The 22,624-nt window shown below is 43.7% G+C and overlaps 1 protein-coding gene across 1 annotated transcript in view; it reads left to right on the forward strand.

The window, feature by feature from the left end:
• ext1b (exostosin glycosyltransferase 1b) overlaps positions 1-22,624 on the forward strand; it is a 110,274-nt gene that overhangs the window by 44,575 nt on the left and 43,075 nt on the right. Inside the window, exon 2 of the mRNA XM_031793768.1 lies at positions 22,334-22,427. Within this exon, the coding sequence (XP_031649628.1) occupies positions 22,334-22,427 (94 nt within the window). The remainder of the gene's footprint in view (positions 1-22,333; positions 22,428-22,624) is intronic.

Raw genomic sequence — 22,624 nt, forward strand, 5'->3', positions numbered from 1 at the left:
CTCGGCATCAGCCCACTAATCCTATTTGGAAGTGCCTAGGCCCAGTTTGACAAGTATGGAGATGAGGGGCTTCATTGTTACTTGCTCCGTCGTCTCTCGAAGGATTGAGGACCGTAATTCTAGTAGTCGGCATAATGGCTTATAAGTTCATGTAGCCTATTTCACATACTCTTCCTCAGTAAAGTTGCGGTGACCGTATTATTGCCACACCGGTGGTCACGAGTCATGAAGGCAGACCCATTCCACGTGACGGCTTAGTCACGGTAATAAAGATTCTCCAAGCTCTGATGCTGCTGATGGTCATTAGTAGCCAACCAAACTTGCTTAACTGCCTGGTACTCAGTGCTCTATTGTCCCTCTAATCACTCTGACATCGACGCAAACATCATTGAAATTCGAATCAAACACTTCATTGAGAGCCCATGAGCTCATATTGCGCAATATTTCTATAGGCTATGCAAATTGCAGGAGAAAACAGATTGATGGCCTCTACTAAAAAGAGAATCCCATCAGCTTTCTATAGGCTAGGCCTACTATATTTATTTCTCAACCTTCCTAATATTAAGCACATTGCTTGTATTTACAACAGGAGTATAGCTACCTGGCTGGCATGAAAATCAAAACACATTTCACACACGTTATTTAGTGTATGTAAAGACGAGACTAAATCAAGAATAGTCTGATGGGTGACAATATTAGCCTATCACATGTGCATGATGCCCAGGGTAAGGCAAGAAACAGCCTTTAAAAAAAATCTGTTTGACATTTTCTAATCATAGTCGCACATAGCCTAGCCCATAGACCTATATGTTTTAATAAGCTTTGTATCACAACTAAAGTGGCCTGATAAAATGAAGCACATTCATCTGCTTTACAAGGGGTGAAGAGCCTAACTGACATACATAAGTAGCTCGCGAGTTTCGGGGAAAAAATGCACCTTCATAATAAAAGTTTTACATGCTTAATTACATTTGTGATTACTTTTGATAATGGTGTTTTCCCGCTAATGGAACATTTGTGCTTATAGCCTACTGCCGTGTGCGCATTGCTACGCTTATAATTTGAAGAAATAGCCTAAAATGTTATCAATATTTTACGCAAAATTTTCTGATCTGTTGCATCAGCCACATTGCATACATTTTATGCTAGTGGTTGTATTAATTTGTTATGTTTGAAATATTTATTTCTCGCATAGAAGAGGTTAACTTTTGTACTCTGGGGGATAGTAGATTGACATAGGCTAGTGCTTTTGTTGTTCGTTAGGCCTACTCATCTTGTTGGCTAACGAAAAGTAAATGTGGACAGTTCTTCCAATAGCTTTAATATGCACCTTGGAATTGGATAAGAACGCGCGCAGTTCCGTCCCCAATGTGTTGTTCTTCACTTGTAGCCTGTGAGAAAGACCTGATCACGGGATGGAGAGTGTGAGAAGCTTCGGAGAAGGCAGCAAAAATCATGTTTTTTTTAGGGTGCGTTACGGCCACACAAAGGGGATGCCACCACTTGTTAATGCCTTGCATTTCCTGCTTGTCAAATTGTGAATGAGAGAATGATGAAGTATGTACAGCATGCGCAAAAAACTAAGCAGAGCTTAGGCCTTTCAAGCTACATCATTAGTCGCATCATGCAGCCTTACAATGTATTAAAAATCAAAACATAGCCCAACGTTTGTAGAACAATGAAAATTACATGAATAACTCTAAATTAAGCATATACAGTGGGGCAAAAAAAGTATTTAGTCAGCCACCAATTGTGCAAGTTCTCCCACTTAAAAAGATGAGAGAGGCCTGTAATTTTCATCATAGGTACACTTCAACTATGACAGACAAAATCTGGAAAAGAAATCCAGAAAATCACATTGTAGGATTTTTAATGAATTTATTTGCAAATTATGGTGGTTTGGTCACCACTGTAGGGAGTACCTATTTATTTGTTAACCGCTCAACACAGAATAGCTGCATGTGCACACTCCCTCAAATCGTTTGGAGATATATCCTTTATATTTTATTCAGCTATGTTCAATTGTATTCATCATACTATAAAATGATACCACTGAATTCTAAGCAAATCTTGTCTGCTAAATTAACTAGTGTAGCCCATAGCCATATGGCACAGCCAGATCAGGACCTAACATAAGGACAACTCAGAGTATGCTATTCTGTTCTTCTGAAATAGACATTTTCTTCACATCATGTTTCTTTAGACCTGCCTAAAATAAATAATGGGTTTATTGTGAAGTTGTAGGCTATATTACATGGATTTTTTAAGACTTTTTAAAATGTAGATGTTCCAAAGGTCTGCATCAGTGTCTTGTAGGCTGTGTGGAAGCCAGGAGATGCTTAATATGTTTGTTAATTAATGGTCAATTACCTTGAGACCGACCAGTTATTCGTTTGACAATCACTGGCTGACAAAATTTTGTCACTGCCACAGCCCTAGTTTTATGTAACTTTTTTTCTGTTCCAAGCTGCATCGTTTTGCCGTATTGTCCAGTGTGGGACAAGCTACAGGCTTGAATTAGGGCTTTACATGCTGATTAAACACTCTGCATTAATTTCACTTCCGCAAACAACAAGCCAGAATGTCACTCTCCTTGAGAAAGAAAATGGACTCAAGGAGAGCGTGTCTGCCCTTCGCGCTCCGTGCAGAGCATTCACACAGATGTGTGCATTGGCGCAGCATTAGCCAGCTGAAGTGGAGTCATCATGTATGCCCTCAGTACATATTAGACCCTTGCAGAGGCTCTCGCGGCTCCCCTTCTCAAGCCGTGCACGATGGAGTGCTCTTCTGACAGGGGTGTGAGCCCACCGATAAGTAACCTCTCAAGGGACTCATGAATAAAAAAGCCGGTGGATATTCTCTCGCCGTAGGGTGTAGCTCTGACTGCGGTGCTCTGGTGTCCCGTATTAAGTAACCAAACCACCACAGTGCTGTTCTTTAGTAACCGTGGAGGAGCACCTTTCTGTCAGCCTGAACAACAACAACACAGCTAGGGTTGTTTTTTTTCTTCATGTTGAGGAACCTGAGCATCGCTCAACATTACTACCAGCAGCTAGCGGTCCTCATTGATAATCAAATCACAGTTGGAGTTTTTCTCTCTCTCTTCAATTATCAATGCGAAGACCGGCTTAGGCCTATTAAGGAATCAAATCACATCGCTCCATGTGTCCGTATCACCCTTTTCAAAAGCCAATTCAAAACGTGGCACAAATGTCTATCGGACAGATATCTTATTAAAGGTCCCCAGACCCAGTATATACCCCCTATGGTTTGTGTTTGTGTGTGTGTGTGTGTGTGGTGTCTAGTTTGTTTATTTCCTCTCTCCCCTCAAGTCTCCTTGACTGCCGCCTCCCTGCCGCCCCTCCTCTACAAAAGCCTTCCCGTTCTCCATAGAAGGCTCTGGTTCAAGGGGAGCCCCTCAGACCGGCTTTATTTGGAGCTGTGCCAGCGGTGTGTGGTGAGAGAGAAAGGATTTTGCTTTAGAATGAGCCCTCTGTAGACTCTGTCAAACAGCGAGCCGCTAGGCTGATGGATATCTGAGACGGTACTATAGGGGGGCCCAGGAGCCAAGAGAGAGCATGGCTTCTTCTCTTGCCTCGCAAGATGGCAGTCCGACAACACACTGCTTTATGAGCTGTCCCATCTTCTCAGGGCTACAGCGGTGGAGAGGTGTGTTGGGCCCGTCTGTGGTGCTTTGAAGGGAGAGATTTGTTATGGCTGTTTTTTGAATTAAGGGTCTTGCAGGGCGATTGCAAGTCATCTTGGAATCTGACTCTGGCGTATTATTTGAACAACGAGCATTGTTTGCGAATGCCCTGTCAGGTTTGTTCAACCTCATTATTTGCATACAGAACATTCCTGGAATTGATGAGCTTTCCTGGTGATTTTTTTTGGCAATTACCATCACAGTTAAGCAATTTGTACTTTTCGACAGGCATGACCATGAATGGCGACTGTCTTGATGACAAGGGTTATATACGATGCTGGCTAACTATGAGTACCCATGACTCGGGTTTGTGGTGGCTGGGCTTAAAAGCTAGAGTGATGAGCCAATTAAGTTCAGCTTGAGTGGCTGGTTTTCGAAACTTGAAATGAAAAGGGTCATTCTTCCCTGAGTGTAGCGTAACTCTCTGTGAAGTTTCTTTTTAAAGATGAGCGCACATTGTTTACCATTTTGTAGAACTTCGGATTAGACATCTGCCAAGTCATTTTTTTACAAACCAAAAGGCATTGTTATTGTCAAAACACTGGGAGTCATGAACCAGACAGCTCACCAGGATGTTGAAAGTACGTCTGGAAAAACTGACTGGGATCACTGTTTAAGTCCAGACCACATTTTTTTTGCAGTACTCATAGAGGCGAAGAATCAGACACACACACACACACTAGCTAAACTCTGTGACCTGCTCACCTGATTTGAACCTATTTGCCTACACACAACCTCTACTCACACACAACCTCATCACACAACATACGATCCACTCACCTATACAAATCATACGCTCTCGGTCAAGCTACATTTTCCTTGTTAGAGTAATGGAATAAACATATTCAAAACATCATTTGAGCATTGACCTAGTTCTCATCCACAATCCACGTACTAGGAAAAACTGTTGAATCACTGAAATAATTTTATCCTCAGCCCTCATATTACGCCACAATGCATGGTTACTGGTGTGTGAAAGAATGCCTATGTGTGGGGGGAAAACTGCGTTCCTGTAATGGACAGCAGCCAGATGGTGCTTACACAGTCAGCCCCGGTCTTGGCCATCTTGCTGCCCTATGTAAGACCAAATACTTTTCTGCCCTCTTCAAAACTAGAATTGTGTAGCCTACAGTGTCGACCCGCAATGCCATTTTATGGCTGCCCATCCATGTCATAGCTTTGTAAACCAGACTGTTGCATTGGCTTTATTAGCCTAGTCCTGATTCTTGATCCAGGCTTAAGACCAATCATTTTGACGATTTAAGATCTACATAGAAGCTACCCAAGTTTATCTGGAGTTATTTTGAGCCCATTTGCAGTGAGAGTCCATGTGTTTACACAGCAGGAAATGCAGAAGTATTTTCTTCTTCGCGTGTCAAAAATGTATGGATAGGCCTACAATTGAAATCACTGATTCATGACATTTTTTTCCCCCCACGGAGTGAAACTCCCAGACAGCAGTCGTGAGTAGCCTAATTTCATTCCATGTTGTCCAGTGCAGCGCAGCTAACAGCTGTTGACGGATATCAGTTTGAAACGTCCCTCGGCCCGGAGCTGAGCGAGATCCACATCCCCTTTTTGAGTTTTTAAAGGTGAATCGGTACTCCTCATTTGCCAGGTTAAGAGTTGGAATTCAAATTCGGCACAAAAAACGGAGCCCCGCTAGAAACGAGCATTTATCATGTTCTTGCACTGCTTAGTGCCTACTCGAGGGATGCAGAAAATACCTAAAGTGGAAGGGAATATAGGCCTTGCAGCTAACCAAAGAGCTTTCTCAGCCTTTAATTAGGCCTGTATTTTCCTGTACGCCTTTGCTTTCTCCCGAGTCTACTTCCTGTGGCATTATTATATATTTTTTGTGACTTTTGGTGCTAATGATAAGGAGGATGTGAATATTATCTGATTGGGGATCGGGGCTCTGAGTGGAGAATCCATCACCATGAAACTTTCCAACGCAAATATTCATAAAGAGACTAATGAGATCTCTCTTTGCCGCCTCAGGAAGACCGAGCCCAAACCCGGGAACGTTAGCGCTTATGCTAACATTTGGTTCTGCCTTTTCCGTGCAGTTTTTCACAACTCCAATGTCAGATCAGCTGCTCTGTGAAAAGAAAGAAATACCTTTTATTTCCCCAGATGTTGCATTGGAAATTCAATGGCTTCGGTTTTACTAACTGGCTGTTTTTTTTCCCCATTTTCTTTTAAATGTCCCTTTTTCAATGTAATGCTTAGTGGTGGTTTCTCTGCTACGCTGGCTTTTTGTCTGGGCACATGCAGTGCATTCGGAAAGTACTCAGACACCTTCCCCTTTTCCAAATTTCCCCTTTTCCACATGATTTGTATTTATTTATTTAATCTACACATAATGATAAAGTGAAAACAGGTTTTTAGAAATTTGTGCAAATGTATAAAAAAATGAAAAAACTTACCTTTTATTTAGGTAAGTAATTCAGCCCTTTTGCTATGAGACTCAAAATTGAGCTCAGGTGCATCCTGTTTCCATTGATCATCTCTGAGATGTTTCTACAACTTTGGTGGATTGGAGTCCACCTGTAATAAATTCAATTGATTGGACATGATTTGGAAAGGCACACACCGGCCTATTTAAGGTCCCACAGTTGACAGTGCATGTAGGAGCAAAAACCAAGCCATGTCGTCGAAGGAATTGAGCTCCAAGACAGGATTGTGTCGATGCACAGATCTGGGGAAGGAACCCCCAAAATATCTGCAGCATTGAAGGCCCCCAAGTACACAGTGGCCTCCATAGTTCTTAAATGGAAGAGGTTTGGAACCACCAAGCCTCTGAGCATTCGGAAAGAAGGGGCTTGTTCAGGGAGGTGACCAAGAACCCAAAATGTATAACCTGTTTTTGCTTTGTCATTATGGGTTATTGTGTGTAGATTGAGGGAACAAAAACTATTTACATTTTTTAGAATAAGGCTGTAACGGATCAAAATGTGTGAAAAGTCTAGTTGTCTAAATATTTTCCGAATGCACTGTAGTGGGCAATGTGCGTAGCCTATCTTTAGAGAACCTGCAGTCGTCATGATGTGTAAAAGGTCGCCTGCGGTACGTGTGTCTAATAGCGATACTCACAGGTACCTCAAAGCTTGTCATGTTTAGATATTTATTATCATGGCTGTTGGTTATTCTCAAGTTTGGAGATCCAACGTTAAAGAGCACTACGGGGATGTTACTCACCCAAGAAGCCCATATGTGAAATATGTAGCTCTGGCTTCCGTGCTGTAAATCTCCAAGATACAGGTACCATTTCAATGCTATGGCTGGCAATGCTTCAGATGTGCCATCTTGTATGAAGAAGGTCTAAGGGAGTGGGATGCATCGGCCTTTGTTCACTCCTCTGCGCCATGTGCATGTATTGAAGTATGCCAATTTTGTGTGTGTGTGTGTGTGTGTGGGGAACACTTCTTCGGCTCAAAACCTTGGCCCGTCGATCGAGGCCCTGTTATGTTCGGTTGCGAAGCCTGAAGAGAAGAAAGCTTGTGTGGTCTGACAGTTGAAAGCTCCGGTTCGCATGTGGGAGACTGCTGTCCGGAGGGCTTTGAGCTCGGAGAGCAGAAGGGGGGCTTGCAGATCCTGTGAGCTCTAATTAAATGCGTTTAACCCAAGGTCATTCGTAGCAGAGAGTGGGAACGAGAGCGAGAGTGAGAGGGATATAAATGGAGGGAGAAGAAGCCTTCTCGGCGCGGTAAATGTTTTATCGAGTTCCTTTTGAACTGCTCCAGCTGAAGGGGAGTGCGTTAGCATTGCACCGGGGGGCTCCTGGCACTTGCGCTGCCTTTTTCTCTTCGATAGAAAAGCCAGTTAAAGTGGAGGGTGCAAGGTCTCTGTGTTGCTGCTAATACTTGTTGACCCGTTGCTCTCGTTGCCCATCGTTAGCGTTTTTAGCCCAAACTGTTCAGATTCTACGGAAACCTGAAAATGCTTCGTTGAAGACTAATTCTCTCCTTGGCCTTTCACCCTTCCACCAGAGGTTCAGCCGTCACCGTCTCGTGTCATCATGGTTTGCTGTTCTCTCAGCCATCTGTCCAGCTGTGTCAGTTCCACGTCAGTCATTCACAACGGATTCTCCTCAGACGTCAGTGGCTGTGTTTGCTGTGTTTTTGACTTCAAACGCCAAGGCGGTGAAGGCAGAAAGAGGTGGGCCAGATAACAGATGGAATCGACCGAAGGCGGCCGGGCCCCAGTTCATTTCCTTCGCCTAAGTGCCCTACACTGCATCTGGGCATGCAAGCATCATTTTCTCTTCACGCTGCGCTATTGTTATGATTAGCATTACCATTAGCCGTTATTGCAATAGTAATTGCAGTCACTGTTGGAGCCGAAGCAGTTAGCCAGGTCTATTATGAGAGGCAACGGTTTACTTGCTCTTCTGAGTTGTTTCTCCATGATTGAGAGTGGCTTTGTCAATGAAAATTACTGGGCTCTTAGTCAGAGATGGTTAAAGCCTTAGTGAGATTGTTATGACTTCCGGAGGTAGATTGTCAGAGAGGGTGGATAACAATGGCGGCTCCTCAAACACCTCATTTGGAGGGAATTACATGGTTGGATAGGAGTCGACAGCTCTTCACTGAGACGGTTCAAAGCACTAGATTACTCTTCCTCACCACAGTGAGGGGGGGTCAAGATTATGCATTCAAGACGAGTGATTCTAAGAGTGTATCTGTGTGTGTACCCCATAGGGAGAGATTCGTATGTATAGGCGTCCTTGCTTGTCAAACATTCTTTGAGCATGCATGGGCTGCTTGCAAACAGATAGTCGCGGTGTAATTGGCACTGTTAAAGCTTCGTTCTCTCACCCCTCCCTTTACTCCATCACCCCCCCCCTCTCTTTTCCTGACAACTCACCTTCATCGTCTCCCTTTGAAATGAAGAGGTGGACATTCTTAGTGACTGAAGTCATGGCTCTCTGGCAACAATATCCCTCTGTTGTAGATTCTTTCTGACATTCTGACTGGGGATAATGAAAGGTGGAATGTCACGCAGTCCTGAGGGAGACTTTAGTACGCACCGTTACTGGGTTTAGGAGCCGGGGTTCCCAACAGATTCCTTTGCAACACCGCAATGGGATTAGACCCGGCTTCGGGAATTGAAACTTACAATATGGTCATTTAGCTGGTGCTTTTATTTAAAGCGACTTACGGTTCAGTCACAGATGTTCAGTAGTTGCGACCCGTGCAGCCACAACTTTGGTGTCGTTGGCATCATGCGTCAACCAACTGTGAGATCGGAACCCAACCTCGGGAGTGTAGATTCACGCTCAATAGATCCCATTCTATTACTGTGCCATGTTAAACCTCTGGCCTGTTACTTTAGTGCTTGTCTACTATATGTGTGTGTGTATTGCATGTCAAACATCTGTTGTCCTCATCTCTTGCTTAATACCAATTTGAGCCCCAGCCCTTACCCCCTATGCATTTGTGGAGATCTGAGAGGGAAGCAATGTATGTGGCAATTCCACCTAGCCGATCAGAGAGCAAGGTGGAGTTATTACCAATTCGCTTAGGCCTACCTTTCCGATCCTCTCAGATGTACCGAAGAACAAAGCTGCGAGAAGTCAGGGGTCAATTTGGGATGGGGCTGTCTGTCTCACACTCCCCTCTGTCTGTAGCTGAGACAAAATAAGCTGCAGTGCTCCATCAGGAATGGGTTGCTAGGAGACCACTTAGCCCACTTCTATTATTGACTTATGATTCCCCCCGTCTTTTCTTCCATCTCGCAGGCTAGCATTCAAACTCACCTTATTCAATTTTAAACACATTCCTTCTCTACCCACGATCAATTATTGTTCTGTTCCGATCCTTATTGGGATTTAATGATCGCTTCAGTCCAAAATGTGCCCTCTTAGTTCTGAGAAGGGTCCACCGCTACCTTCACTTTTATCTTGTACTGAGTAGATTTGTCTGACACAAGGTCGGACATACAGTTCTTCGGCGTCTTTAGTCTAGACTCCTGTAAAGAAGTCAAAGGGCTTCTGGCAGACTTTCCGAGCAATTACGTATTTGTTCATTTTCTTTGTGGTTTCTGTGTGGAAGGTATTTCTTGTATCTGCCATCTCTCTGTTGTCTCCCTGTGTGTGACCGTCTCCCTCTCCTCTCCTGGCCCTGTCTGTAAGTGAACAGCCCCTCTTCTCTCTGGGTCCCAGCCGTCCTGAGGGCACAGCTGCAGCTCGGCCGCCTTTCTCCCTGACCACACCGCCGAGCGCTCAGGAACAGCTGTTCCCCGTACAGCTCTCGTCCTCTCAGACGGCTCCACTCACCTCGGGCTTAAAGGGGGGATTACACACACACACACACACACACACTAGATACCCCACAGCCACAAAGCGAAGCCCAACAACAACCCCCTTCAAAGACTACCACCATCCCCTGCCCTTTGTTGGGGTGGGGACCAGAGTACCCTTTGACCCCACTGACCCGACCCAAGGTTCCACCCAGGCTTTAGCCTTAAGATGGGTCATATGAGACTGGACGGCTAACCAGGCTAAGGTGTGTCATATAACTAAGATGTATTGGTTGTAGCCAAAGGCCCACATTCTCTAGTGGCATTAGTCACGCCAAAAGACAAGAAAAAATGCATAGAAATAATGACCCCTTCCTCTTAGGGTCAAACTCTAAGATCTAGCTTGAGGACTGTGTGAATCACTCACATTTTTCCATAAATCTTCTCTCTGATGTCAATGCATGATTCATTCAGGCCTATGCAAAAGTACATTTTCACATCAGGATTAAGCCCTTTATAGAGAGTCCAATCAAAAACACAATGGGTAAAATAGTATGTTAATTGTGTAGATGTACTCTTTAAAAAAGCAATGGTCCAAACCTCATGTTTGTTCAAAAGTTATTGAAGTTTTTACCCAATGAAGATGGCCAAAATTAGGGTGAATAATTCAATGGAGGCCAGAGAAAGAACTATCATTAAAATAGCATTGCGTCAGCTAGGCTGGATGCTGTGCGAAAACTGTGGCTAACTGACAGGCTCACCGTTGAACTCCTCTTTCTTCTCGAGTCCGGAGGACATAAAACAATGTTGAGGTAAGATGGATATCAATTTTGAGACATGACGTGTAGTATTTTAGTATACACTTTCATATTAATGTGAAATTCCTGTTCTGACAAAAACAAGCTTATCTCTGCGAAATGTCAAGCTTTTTATTTTCAAAGCCTTTTACATTTAATTCAGCTCGTGTTAAATTGATATTTTTTAGACCCCTTCGAAACAATTTTGCAGATGACCATCACAACGTGTAAAATCATCAAAACTCACTGCGAGAAAGTGGCACCGCTCTAAGTTTGGTGCTTGTCTTTCCTTAAGATTTTTTTCAAAATCGAATATTTATGATATGTTAGACCCCACTAAACGATTCAGAACATGAATCATATCTGAATTTTTTAAGAAATATTTTCTATGCATTTTATAACGAGTGACATTTCATCACCAACTGTCTTTTCACCAACCCTGGGCAGAGTGGGTGGACCCCCTACCCTTTATAAAAACAGTCTGTTCATTTAGTATAGAATTAGATTTTTAGTAATAATTCTTAATTAAACCATAATTGCATTATTGTAGTACTGACGTCTTTTCTCCCCCTCTTGTTTTCTGATTCATGCTGCTCCTGTGTTTTTGGTACCTTGTTAGCCTCTCAAGTGTACGGACGGGCGCACACACACACACACACACACACACACACACACACACACACACACACACACACACACACAGCACTCCGTTCTCATTCACCCTCACTGCAGCTGTTCCATCAAAATCTCTATCTGGCCAGGCATTATCCCCTGTGCAGCTCTCCTCGTGTCATGTGATGTGAGGGTTTGCTGCTTCGCCTTTTGGATATGTCAGACTGGCGCTGAGCTTGATTGCTAGGGGTTGGTGTGAGTGAGAAATGATTTGTGTTGGTTTGTGTGTGTGTGTGTTTGAAGAGGGAGCAGAGAGTCTAAATACTGTACTGTGACTGTGTGAGCTGGGGAATCATCCCACTCCCTGAAACCTTTCGCGATCAGCCACCCACCACATCCCCACTCGAACCAGGCCATCTTTATTAATTCGCCCAATTTATCTTTTTATTTGTCAGTCTTGTGTTTTATTGTACTTTATCTCGCGCTGTGCTGCGACCTGGGACCCATATGGCCCTGAGTTTATTGTGGTTTTAGCCTTTTAGAGGGAATAAATTAGAATATGTTTGCAAGCTATTTGAGTTCATTAGGTTTCCAGTCACTTTTTGGAGGCGTGGAGGGCCTGAGGGGCTGAGCTGGGCCTGGGAGGCAGATGGGACCAGGGCCATATGCATTGGGATTTTACTAGCTACCCATGTTCTGCACATTAGTTATGTGCATGCGCATTGCAAACGCTCAGTTAGTTAATTTCTCGGCGGCCCAAGCTTTTCCATATTGGTATGGTTGTTGTGTGCTGCAGATAAATGGCCATGGCTCAATGGATACATATGGTCTGCTCTGTGCCATCTATTCCAGCAGCTCTGATGACAAATGTATGAGTTTTAAAGGAGGCAGCAGCAAAGCACGCACTGACATGTCAAACTCCGAGACACTCACTATCACACACACGTATACTCACACACGGATGGCACACATGCACCACAACACACATGCACACTGCATCATCGTGAGGGCCATCTGGAAATGAAGTGCACTGCAGTATGAGACACAGCTGGTCTCCAGTGTGTGTGTGTGTGTGTGTACGTTCTGGACCTCTGACCTGACTCGGGGCATGGAACAGGGAGCCAATCACACGGACTCTGAAGTGTGTGTAAGACTGTACACGTGAACTGCATTGGTGCTGTGCGACTATATCGTGCGTGACTGTGTACACAAGTACGTCTGGGGGAGTTGAGAGTTCCCTCTAAAGGTCTACCCTTGTCCTCTGGAGGGAGAGTTACAGTAGGCATCGGGGAATCCGAGTTCTGTGCAGACGCTAAATGTAACAGAAACAATGGACTCAATCTACCTTGCTGTGGAAAACTGCGAGAAAGAAATCGTAGAGGACAAATTGAAAAGATTTGCATTAGATAAAGCCATCACAGCGAATTAGTATCTCGGCAGAAGGGACCCTTGTTATCTGGGTATTTCTAAAATATTCGGGCTTAGACGTGACAGGGGGATAGTAGGCTAGGAGAAAGTGCTGGGGGGGGGAGCTATGAGGTATGACTGGGAAGCTGATTCATTTGGCTGTCTAGAAGTTAGCATGCCATACGGCTGTGTCGCTCGCTTCACTGCTCTTAAACACTCAAGCTTTCTTTATGGTAGTAGAGGTTTATAAAGTTATGCTAATCTAGCTAGCACCTTGACAAGACTGTCCTGAGGTACCTGTTGTGGTTTTGAGTCCTTGTTTGGAGTTACTCAGCCTATCCAGTCAAAACAAGCTAATGCTATACTATCACCTTTTGCTCCACTTTGACCCTTGAATACTAAGAATAACCAGAACTTTATTACCTTTTCCTAATGGCAACCCAGTATCTCTTGATGGAATCAGAATAACTCAAAACGTGTACCACACCTTTTTGTCAAGATCTAGGTGCCGTATGATAACAAGAGCGAACTGTCTTGTCTCAGTTAAATACGTTTTAGCCTATTTAGGAAGGGACACCTCTCTGAAAGTCAGTTGGTTTGTAAGTGGAGTGTTGGTCTAATACTGGATTCTGGACAGCAAGTGACCGTAATCGGATTCCTGCATGTGTAGCCGTTCCTCATGGCCGTCATGGGATCCTGCACACGGCCTGTGTGTTTGTTTGGGGAAGCGGACCTAAGGGTTACGTTATGCTAGGATGCTAATTGGAACTAGCATAAGCTAGCTAATGAGGCCCTATTAGGGTAATTAATTAGTTGTGAAGGAGAGCGTGCAGGCTCGGTGAGCGAGGAGTTAGAGAAGACCGGACACACACCACAGGGGCAGGGCATCCAGCCGCAGGGATGATGGGTTGGGAGTACAAGGGGTGATGGTTACGGGGCCACGCATGCACGTGCACACACTAGTCAGTCACACCTCACTGCCTGTCAGTCCCTCATATTTACAGCCACACGCATGTGCGCACAGATAATCGTTCCCATGCAAATACACAATAACATATGTTCCTGATTTACAGCACACATGTACACTGCCTGTGTTAATCAGTCAAACTGTACCATGCAGCACGTCTGACTCACTCATAGGCATACACTCACACACTAGGGCTGTGGCGGTCATGACATTTTGTCAGCCGGTTATTGTCATGCAAAAGACTGCCGGTCTCACAGTAAATGACCGTTAATTAACATAAACACGTTTAGCATCTCCAGGCCTCCATGCATACAAGCCACACACAAGCCACATACAAGCCACTGATGCTCGCCTTTTGGAACATTGTCCTTTTTTTCTTAATAAATCAATTTAATATGAACCATAAATCCATTATTGATTTTTGCCAGGTCTAAAGAAACATGATATGAATCAAATGTATTTCAGACCAGAATGAGTTTTCTTTACTGTATGTTATCTGGCTATGCACTATGCCATAGGCTTGTTCATTTAGCAGACAAGGTATGCTTAAGTAGCTGTGTCGTTATATTTATTATATGTTCTTATAGTAACGAGAATATAATAAAATTGAAAGGATATTTTTCCCCATTCCGAAGCGGGTGCACATAAGTGGCTCAGCGTCATCTATGATTCACCAAATGATATTTTGAAAAAGGAAGCAAAGTACTTTAAACATATGTTTTCGTTTGTCTCCTCTCACCGAAGCTCATTGTATGGATTTTTAAAAAAAGAATAGTGTCAAATGAACAGCCATACAGAGACTCATGTGAAGGTGAAATTAGAGGAGGAATTAAACATCATTATAAAACATTGTCAGACATTCATTCTGATCAGACAGATTTTTTTTTTTTACATAGACAATACACTGGAGATAATATCAGACAAGTACTGGAAACAATAGAACACCATGAAATATCTGGGAAACCAGGCCTGCTATTCATAGCGGACTTTGAAAAGGCTTTTGATAAAGTACGACTGGAGTTTATATATAAATGCCTGGAACATTTCAATTTTGGAGAATCTCTTATAAAATTGGTTAAAATAATGTATAGTAACCCTAGGTGTAAAATAGTAAATAATGGCTACTTCTCAAGGTTTTAAACTGTCAAGAGGAGTAAAACAAGGTTGTCCACTATCCGCATATCTATTTCTTATGGCCATCAAAATGTTAGTTATTAAAATCAGATCCAACAATAATAGCAATGGATTAGAAATACTAGTCTAAAAAACAAAGGTGTCATTGTACACTGATTCATGTTTTCTTTTAAATCCACAACTTGTATACCTCCACAGCCTCATAGAGGATCTAGATCATTTTTCTAACCTCTCTGGCATACAACTAAATTATGAGTGTACTATAAGTATTGCGTATTGGAGGGTAATATTATATATATTTTTTAGGACCTTTTTTAAAAACTAGGCAAGTCAGTTAAGAACAAACCCGGACGCCGCTGGGCTAAGTGTGCGTTGCCCTATGGGACGCCTCTAGCACTACTGTGCCTTAGACCGCTGCGCCACTCGGACGTGAAAAAGGTGTGTATGTGCAAAAATATATATGGGGGATTGGAAGTGATGCAGAAAATTACATTGATGGAAGCTACAATCTATCTGCAATATTAAAGCTGATCTACCCCCTAAATATAAATTAGACACTTATTTTTCAATTTTCTCTTTTTTTAATGGTTCTGTTTAGCGTAATAGGGATACGTTAGATTTTAACGTTATTTTTCAACTTTAGTTGTGAGTGACACAAACCTTAGAATGTCTGTGACTACAGACTATTTGATTTGAGAAAGTCACTAAAGAAAGCTTGCGCTCTGTTGCTTGCCTCAGGCTGCACACCCATCAGACTAATACATTTCATCAGTATGCACTGGAATAGTGTAGGCTGCCTATTATTTTTCAGTTATATCCCTGGGTAGGCTACTCCGGTTATTTCACTCCAGGCTCCATCCACTGTTTGAGGAGAATGCAGCCTAGCTGTGCAACAGTTCCTATTCCGCCCAAATGACATGGGCTCTCCGACCCTGTTCCTGCAGCTACCCAGAGCTTAATTTGGGGAAACCAAGTGAAATCTGTTCAGGAACATTGATAGTAACATGTTTTCACAACAAAAACCTATTTCATTCAACTGTTGACAGCCCCTCTCTCTGTGTGCTCGAGAAAGGAATAAGGGAGAAAGAGGAGGAAATGGAAACATGGTGGAGAGATGTAGCTGAAAGGAATGTCAGCCTAATTTACGTCTGAAAATATAAAAAATGTCCTATTACTAGGCTATTCAAAATCAAATACAAAGATTCACTATAATTGTAAGCTAACTCTGTAAGCCGCCCTGCACTGAATCAACAGCATCACCTAGGCCTATATGTTCTCTCCAAGACTCATGGATAGAACATTTGGAGCGTAGCATGAGGTAACTAGTCGTTGTGTTAGGCTTTGAAAAAAAATGCACAACAACCGTATTTTCCACTCAGTTTCAACCTGTTGTTGAACTTCTTTATTTTAAAAGCACACTACAGTTTTGATATGTTTTGATGTGATTTTCGATAGCATTCGAATTGATGTCAGAGTGGTTAGAGGGACAATAGAGCCCCGAGTACCAGGCCATTGGGTACTACCAACAACACACGTCCAGAGTGCATATAAGGAGATTACCATGACTCAACGGTCACATGGCATTTTACTGTTGTCTTGACTGCAGGTGTGGTGGTAATACGGTCACCGCAACAGCCCTACTCTCACCATATGCTCAGTCTTAATCGCTCTTTATTAATTCACTATCACACTCTCCCATCTCTACCTGTACATGACCAACTGATCATTTATCACTCCAGTGTTAATCTGCAAAATTGTAATTATTCGCCTACCTCCTCATGCCTTTTGCACACAATGTATATAGACACCCTTTTTTTCCTACTGTGTTATTGACTTGTTAATTGTTTACTCCATGTGTAACTCTGTGTTGTCTGTTCACACTGCTATGCTTTATCTTGGCCAGGTCGCAGTTGCAAATGAGAACTTGTTCTCAACTAGCCTACCTGGTTAAATAAAGGTGAAAATATATATATATATATCTCTCGTGCGCGCGCGCTCTATTTCTCGCATGCATGCAGGCGCGCGCACACCTACCATGGACTTGAGTCATGCAGTTCTGACCGTAGCATACGGCTAGCTCCCAGGCATGATAGTATCACAGTGGCCCTAATCCTCCGTGGTACGGAGTTCCTTCCATCCCGTCTCATTTGTTACGGGTAATCCACACAGCTCCGGTCCTCACCGTCTTTGCAGACAGACGAAAGCACATCTTGGCCCTCTTCAGGCAATACATACACGGTAATAACACACACACGCACAGCGCACACACACACACACACACTGGGGAGAGAGACAAGAGATCTCTTGGGCTAATGTGACAACCTCATCAAAGTCCTAACTTTGATCACGTTCTGTGTTTTTGGAGAACATCGAGGTTGTTTGCGGTTTTGTGTTTTCATCACTTTAGAACGAGCGGGCCCGGAGGGAGGGTTTGCTCTAGCTAGCGTCTGTCAGATACCCATACTGCATCAAGCCTGACGGCAGTGCACTGCTGGCGCCTTGCCCAGGAAAGCCCCACCTCCTCCCTCTGAGAAACCTGGCTAAAGGGGGACTAAGGAAAGAGCTTTGATTCTGAAAGAGTTTCTTAAAAATAAAAAATAAAGATTAAAAGAAAGTAGATTTAAAAAATAATTAAAAAATCCATCTGGATGTAATTAAGTCACTCTTCTTAGCGGAGGCACTAAACGGGTGTTGCAATGGCAACTGAAAGTTGTTGCCGGTGGGTCTGGTTGAGAGGGTCACCTAATTGCATCAGACCTGTAAAAGACCTGTAAAATTTGTTTCATTAGGGCTAATTCTCAGTCCAACTCATCTGAATTATATTTCCTCAGCATTATGCTATGTTAACTTCATTTTCCAATGTTTTCACTCAAAGCACGACATTCTTTACAATAGCCTACTCATATGCTGCCCCTTTCTCTTTTTCTCCCTCTCTCACGGTCTTTCTCTTTATTTATCTATCCCTCACACATAAACACTTTCTCACACACACACACCAAAACAACACACACTCACACACCGCCTGTGGGCTCCTCGGTTCGCTCAGCAGTTGGTTTCCTCCTCGGCAGCTCAAGGTCAGCAGGAAGACAGAGCTCTGCTGTTTGAGAGAAATGAAAATGGAGAGGAGAGATGAGGGATGGAGGAAAGGAGAGTGATCTCTACTGTATCCCTCAGCCGGGGACCAGTGACCCTTCTAAGTGCCCCAGCTAGCCGACTGAAGGGGCAAGCAGTGGACAAGTCAGGGGTCAGGGCCCATCCTCTCTGGCTCTCAATGAGACAGTAGAAGAGACGGAGGGTAGAACCCTTTATATCATAGAACTTAGTATTTTACCTTGTTCTTGTATTAAAGTCAGAGTGGGTCCATGCATACAGATGACACGTACAGTATCAGTCAAAAGTTTGGACACCTACTCATTCAGGGGTTTTTCTTCATTTTTTACTATTTTCTACATTGTAGAACAATATAGTGAAGACATCAAAACCATTAAATAACACATGGAATCATGTAGTAACCAAAAAAGGGTTAAACAAATCAAACTATTTGAGATTCTTCAAAGTAGCCAGCCTTTGCCTTGATGACAGCTTTGCACACTTGGCAAAAAAAAGAATTTCAAATTTGGACTCATCAATTTGGACTTCCACCGGTCTAATGTCCATTGCTTGTGTTTCTTTGCCCAAGCAAGTCTCTTCTTCTTATTTGTGTCCTTTAATAGTGGTTTCTTCGCAGCAATTCGACCATGAAGGCCTGATTCACACAGTGTCCTCTGAACAGTTGATGTTGAGATGTGTCTGTTACTTGAACTCTGAATTTATTTGGGCTGCAATCTGAGGCTGGTAACTCTCATGAACTTATCCTCTGCAGCAGAGGTAACTCTGGGTCTTCCTTTCCTGTGGCGGTCCTCATGAGAGCCAGTTTCATCATAGCGCTTGATTGTTTTGCGACTGCATTTGAAGAAACTTTCAACGTTCTTGAAATGGTCCATATTGACTTACCTTCGCGTCTTAAAGGACTCATGGATTTTTAACACGGCACATCTGTTAATTGAAAGGCATTCCCGGTAACTACCTCATGAAGCTGGTTGAGAGAATGCCAAGAGTGTGCAAAGCTGTCATCAAGGCAAAGGGTGGCTACTTTGAAGAATCTCAAATTTAAAATGTTTTTATTTAACACTTTTTTGGTTACTACATGATTCCATATGTGTTATTTCATATTATTGATGTCTTCACTATTAATATATAATGTAGAAAATAGTCAAAATAAAGGAAACCTCTTGAATGAGTCGGTGTGTCCAAACTTGACTGGTACCGTATATCAAGATGGTACATCTTGATTAGATGGAATTAGACATGCACCTACTGTTTGCACAGGCCTGTAATCATGTTGTGTAATCTACACCATTATCACCATACATAGATCCATAAATCAGTTGTCATAAACTGACATTAGCTGTCATGACTGTTTTTTAAATTGAAACGTTTTACATTTGAGTCATTTAGGAGACGCTCTTATCCAGAGCGATTTACAGGAGCAATTATGGTTAAGTGCCTTGCTCTAGGGAACATCGCGAGATTTTTCACTAATCGGCTGTCTGCTGTAGGTATGTCTATCTAGCTGTGTCTAGAATTAGTATTTTATTAGGATCCCCATTTAGCTACTGTCAGAGCTGCAGCTACTCATCCTGGCGTCCACACAAACCCTAAAACATGACATAATACATAACATTAAAGGCCGTGGTTACGGATACAGCGTTTTCCGCCCACACCTTGCCCGACCCTCCGGTAACCTCTTTCTTGTAGCGAAGGATCCGGATCACGTACCGCACGTATCAGTATTTTTAACCTGGGCTAATTGGGATACAAACTCTGTATCTGTAGCCACTCATAGACAATTACAGCTGGAGGACATAATTATGTAAAACGGCATGCATAACATTTAATGGGCAGGTACAGATCTACATACATTTCTAAGAACAAACACACGTTTTTATATTCTTATGCCGTATCCATCCATGCAACATGTACTCATAATTACGTCTACACTGCGGTCATCTATTTTTGTGATTTGCTTGCTGTTCCAATCGCAGGTCCTTATCCTAATCGTGTTCTGTAAACACTAGCGAGAATCCCACAACATTAGGAACCGCCCGTGTCCTTGGTTCTCCCGTTTTGACGTCAATACTATTCCTAAACAAAGTTATTCATAAATGTTACTGAACGCAATGGAAATGCAACAATTCCTCCAGCTAAAGCGCCAACCACCAGTTGTCATGTGGACTTTTTTAGAGGTCCATCGGACGAGCTTCACTTACGTCCTTCGCCCTGTATAGTGCACAGAAATGAGCTAAAGCAATGAACTAAGCCTTGTTAATGGGTTAAATGGAGTATGTTGCAACAGTTTGCAGTCTACCGCCCGTAAAGTGTTAGCTAAGGTATAGTGTGCATGGACTTTGGACGTATCCATAAAATGAATCAAGTCCCCTCTACGGAGTTTCCTCCGGTTCTCATGCACTTGTTTTGCATTTCCGTTCCCCGCGCCCCACTCACTCCCAGCAGCACCCGCCCGTCATGCACAAAAATAAGAATACACTTTCATACACTTCAATAAAACGTTGCTCTGCTAACTAACATCGGGAAACTGACCGGCCTGTCATATGGAGCAGCACATCCTTGCTCTGCTAACTAACATCGGGAAACTGACCGGCCTGTCATATGGAGCAGCACATCCTTGCTCTGCTGAGGCATCGCTTTCTCTGAGCACGCCCTGATGCCAAGGGCACATCTTGTCTTGAGCATTAACCCAAACACCAGATGTGCTCGGGAGAGAGATGCTACAGCTACTTAGGGCAGTCTGTCTCTTTTTTTGATATTCTGTGGCATTAAGGCAAGGAGGGACACGAGGGTGGCCGCGCTGCACAGGGAGGCAGCTGGTGCAGAAATATGTATGTCCCCTGCAAACGTGGCCGCCGAGGTGTGTGTGTGTGTGTGTGTGTGTGTGTGATGCATGTTGTGTTCTAACTATATATATTACATATGTGACTTTCAGCACCGACTAGTGCGGCGCGCAGGCCAATTTTATTAGTTGTTGCCGTGTGTGAGAGTGACTGTGTGTGTGTGTGTGTGTGTGTGTACCCGTTTGTGCTTTGAATCCTAGCGGTAGACGTGTCCCGGCTATTGCCCTCCAATGTTACGTGAGCCTATGTGCGGATTGAGTACGCAAAAAAACACACACCCTTCCGTTAGTGTCCGGTAAACAGCAGCAGCCCTCTGCATAGACCATGGAGAGAGAGAGAGACCGGGATAGAGAATGACTGCTCTTTCACCTTCACCCCATATAGACCTAAATGAGATGATGTACCGCCTCCACTCTTTTAACCTCCTAACCTAAAGGACCTGTCTTTAGCTGACTCTCCCTTGCAAGTTCTGCAGTAGTGGCTAGAATGGAGGGGAGGGGGGAGTGAGTTAGGGGGGTCAGTGGGAGAAAAGGGGGAGAAAGAGAAAGTGAATAGAGAGGAGAGTTGAAAAGCACTCTGTGACAACTGAAGACGTTAAAAGGGCTTTATGAATGTGATTAAGAGCGAATTGGACTGAAAGGCAATGGAAGAAACTCGATTGCATTTCCTTGATCCCTCGTGAGCTCTCTCTCTCCCGCCTCCTCAAAACCAATTGGATGAGAAGGTCAGAGTGGAGAGAAGTGGAGTCAAGGAAATGCAATTGAGATTCTCCCAATGACAGGAGAGGAGAGAGAGAACGATGGGCAGAAAGTCTTTCTCCTGGGCCTAGTAGAGGTTAAAGCCCCAGTAAACGGCTGTCTGTGTGAAATGGGAAAACATCTTCATATTCTCATCCCATCTGTGTACCTACTCTCTGCTACCCTGTGTGACTTCACCTGTAGTGTGTACACTACTCCCTCTGTCTGGGCATGATTAAGAGCGTGTGCGGACAGACACAGACAGTCCTGTAGTGTGTACACAACTCCCCCCCTTCTGTGGCTGATTTAACCACACACACCCACCACAGCAGGAGCTTGCCTCTTGGTAGCAGGTGTCACTCACAGCTCGTTACCCCTGGCAGGGTTGATCATTCCGTTTGGATAGCAATAAGGCACACCTCACTGGGAGGGGGAGAGAGTGGCATGGAGGGAGCAAGCAAGTGGGAGAGGGAGATGAGGAATTGCACTGCAATGAGAAACCCTAGAAAATTGTGTGCTTGTGATGGAGAAATAGATTTGTCTTCTGTCCGTACCTGTCTATGAATGATGTTACATGATGCAGCTGAGGGACTTACTGTATACTGGGCTGCGATCTGTTATGTGAGTGTGTTCCGGAAGGTGAGCATAGCTAGCACTGTGTATACATGTGGTCCTGAGGGTGTATGATTATAGGAGAGAAACCTGACAGCCTCTACTTTGTGTGTGTGTGTGTGTGTGTGTGTGTGTGACATGTACTGATGATGTGTGTTTCTCCACAGATATGACTACAGAGAGATGTTGCACAACTCCACTTTCTGCCTGGTGCCTCGGGGCAGACGCCTGGGATCCTTTCGCTTCCTGGAGGCACTGCAAGTGAGTGGGCCCATACACACAGGCACAGAGATTGACTCCTTAAGATTCCCGGCGGCACTGCAGTTGAGTGAGCTTCGACACACGCCGACAGTGCCGTCGGAAAGTATTCAGACCCCTTGACTTTTTCCACATTTTGTTACATTCAAAAATGGATTAAATTAAACAATCTCCTCATGAATCTACACGCAATACCCCAT

The sequence above is a fragment of the Oncorhynchus kisutch genome, linkage group LG17, assembly GCF_002021735.2.
Source record: "Oncorhynchus kisutch isolate 150728-3 linkage group LG17, Okis_V2, whole genome shotgun sequence".
Lineage (NCBI taxonomy): Eukaryota > Metazoa > Chordata > Actinopteri > Salmoniformes > Salmonidae > Oncorhynchus > Oncorhynchus kisutch.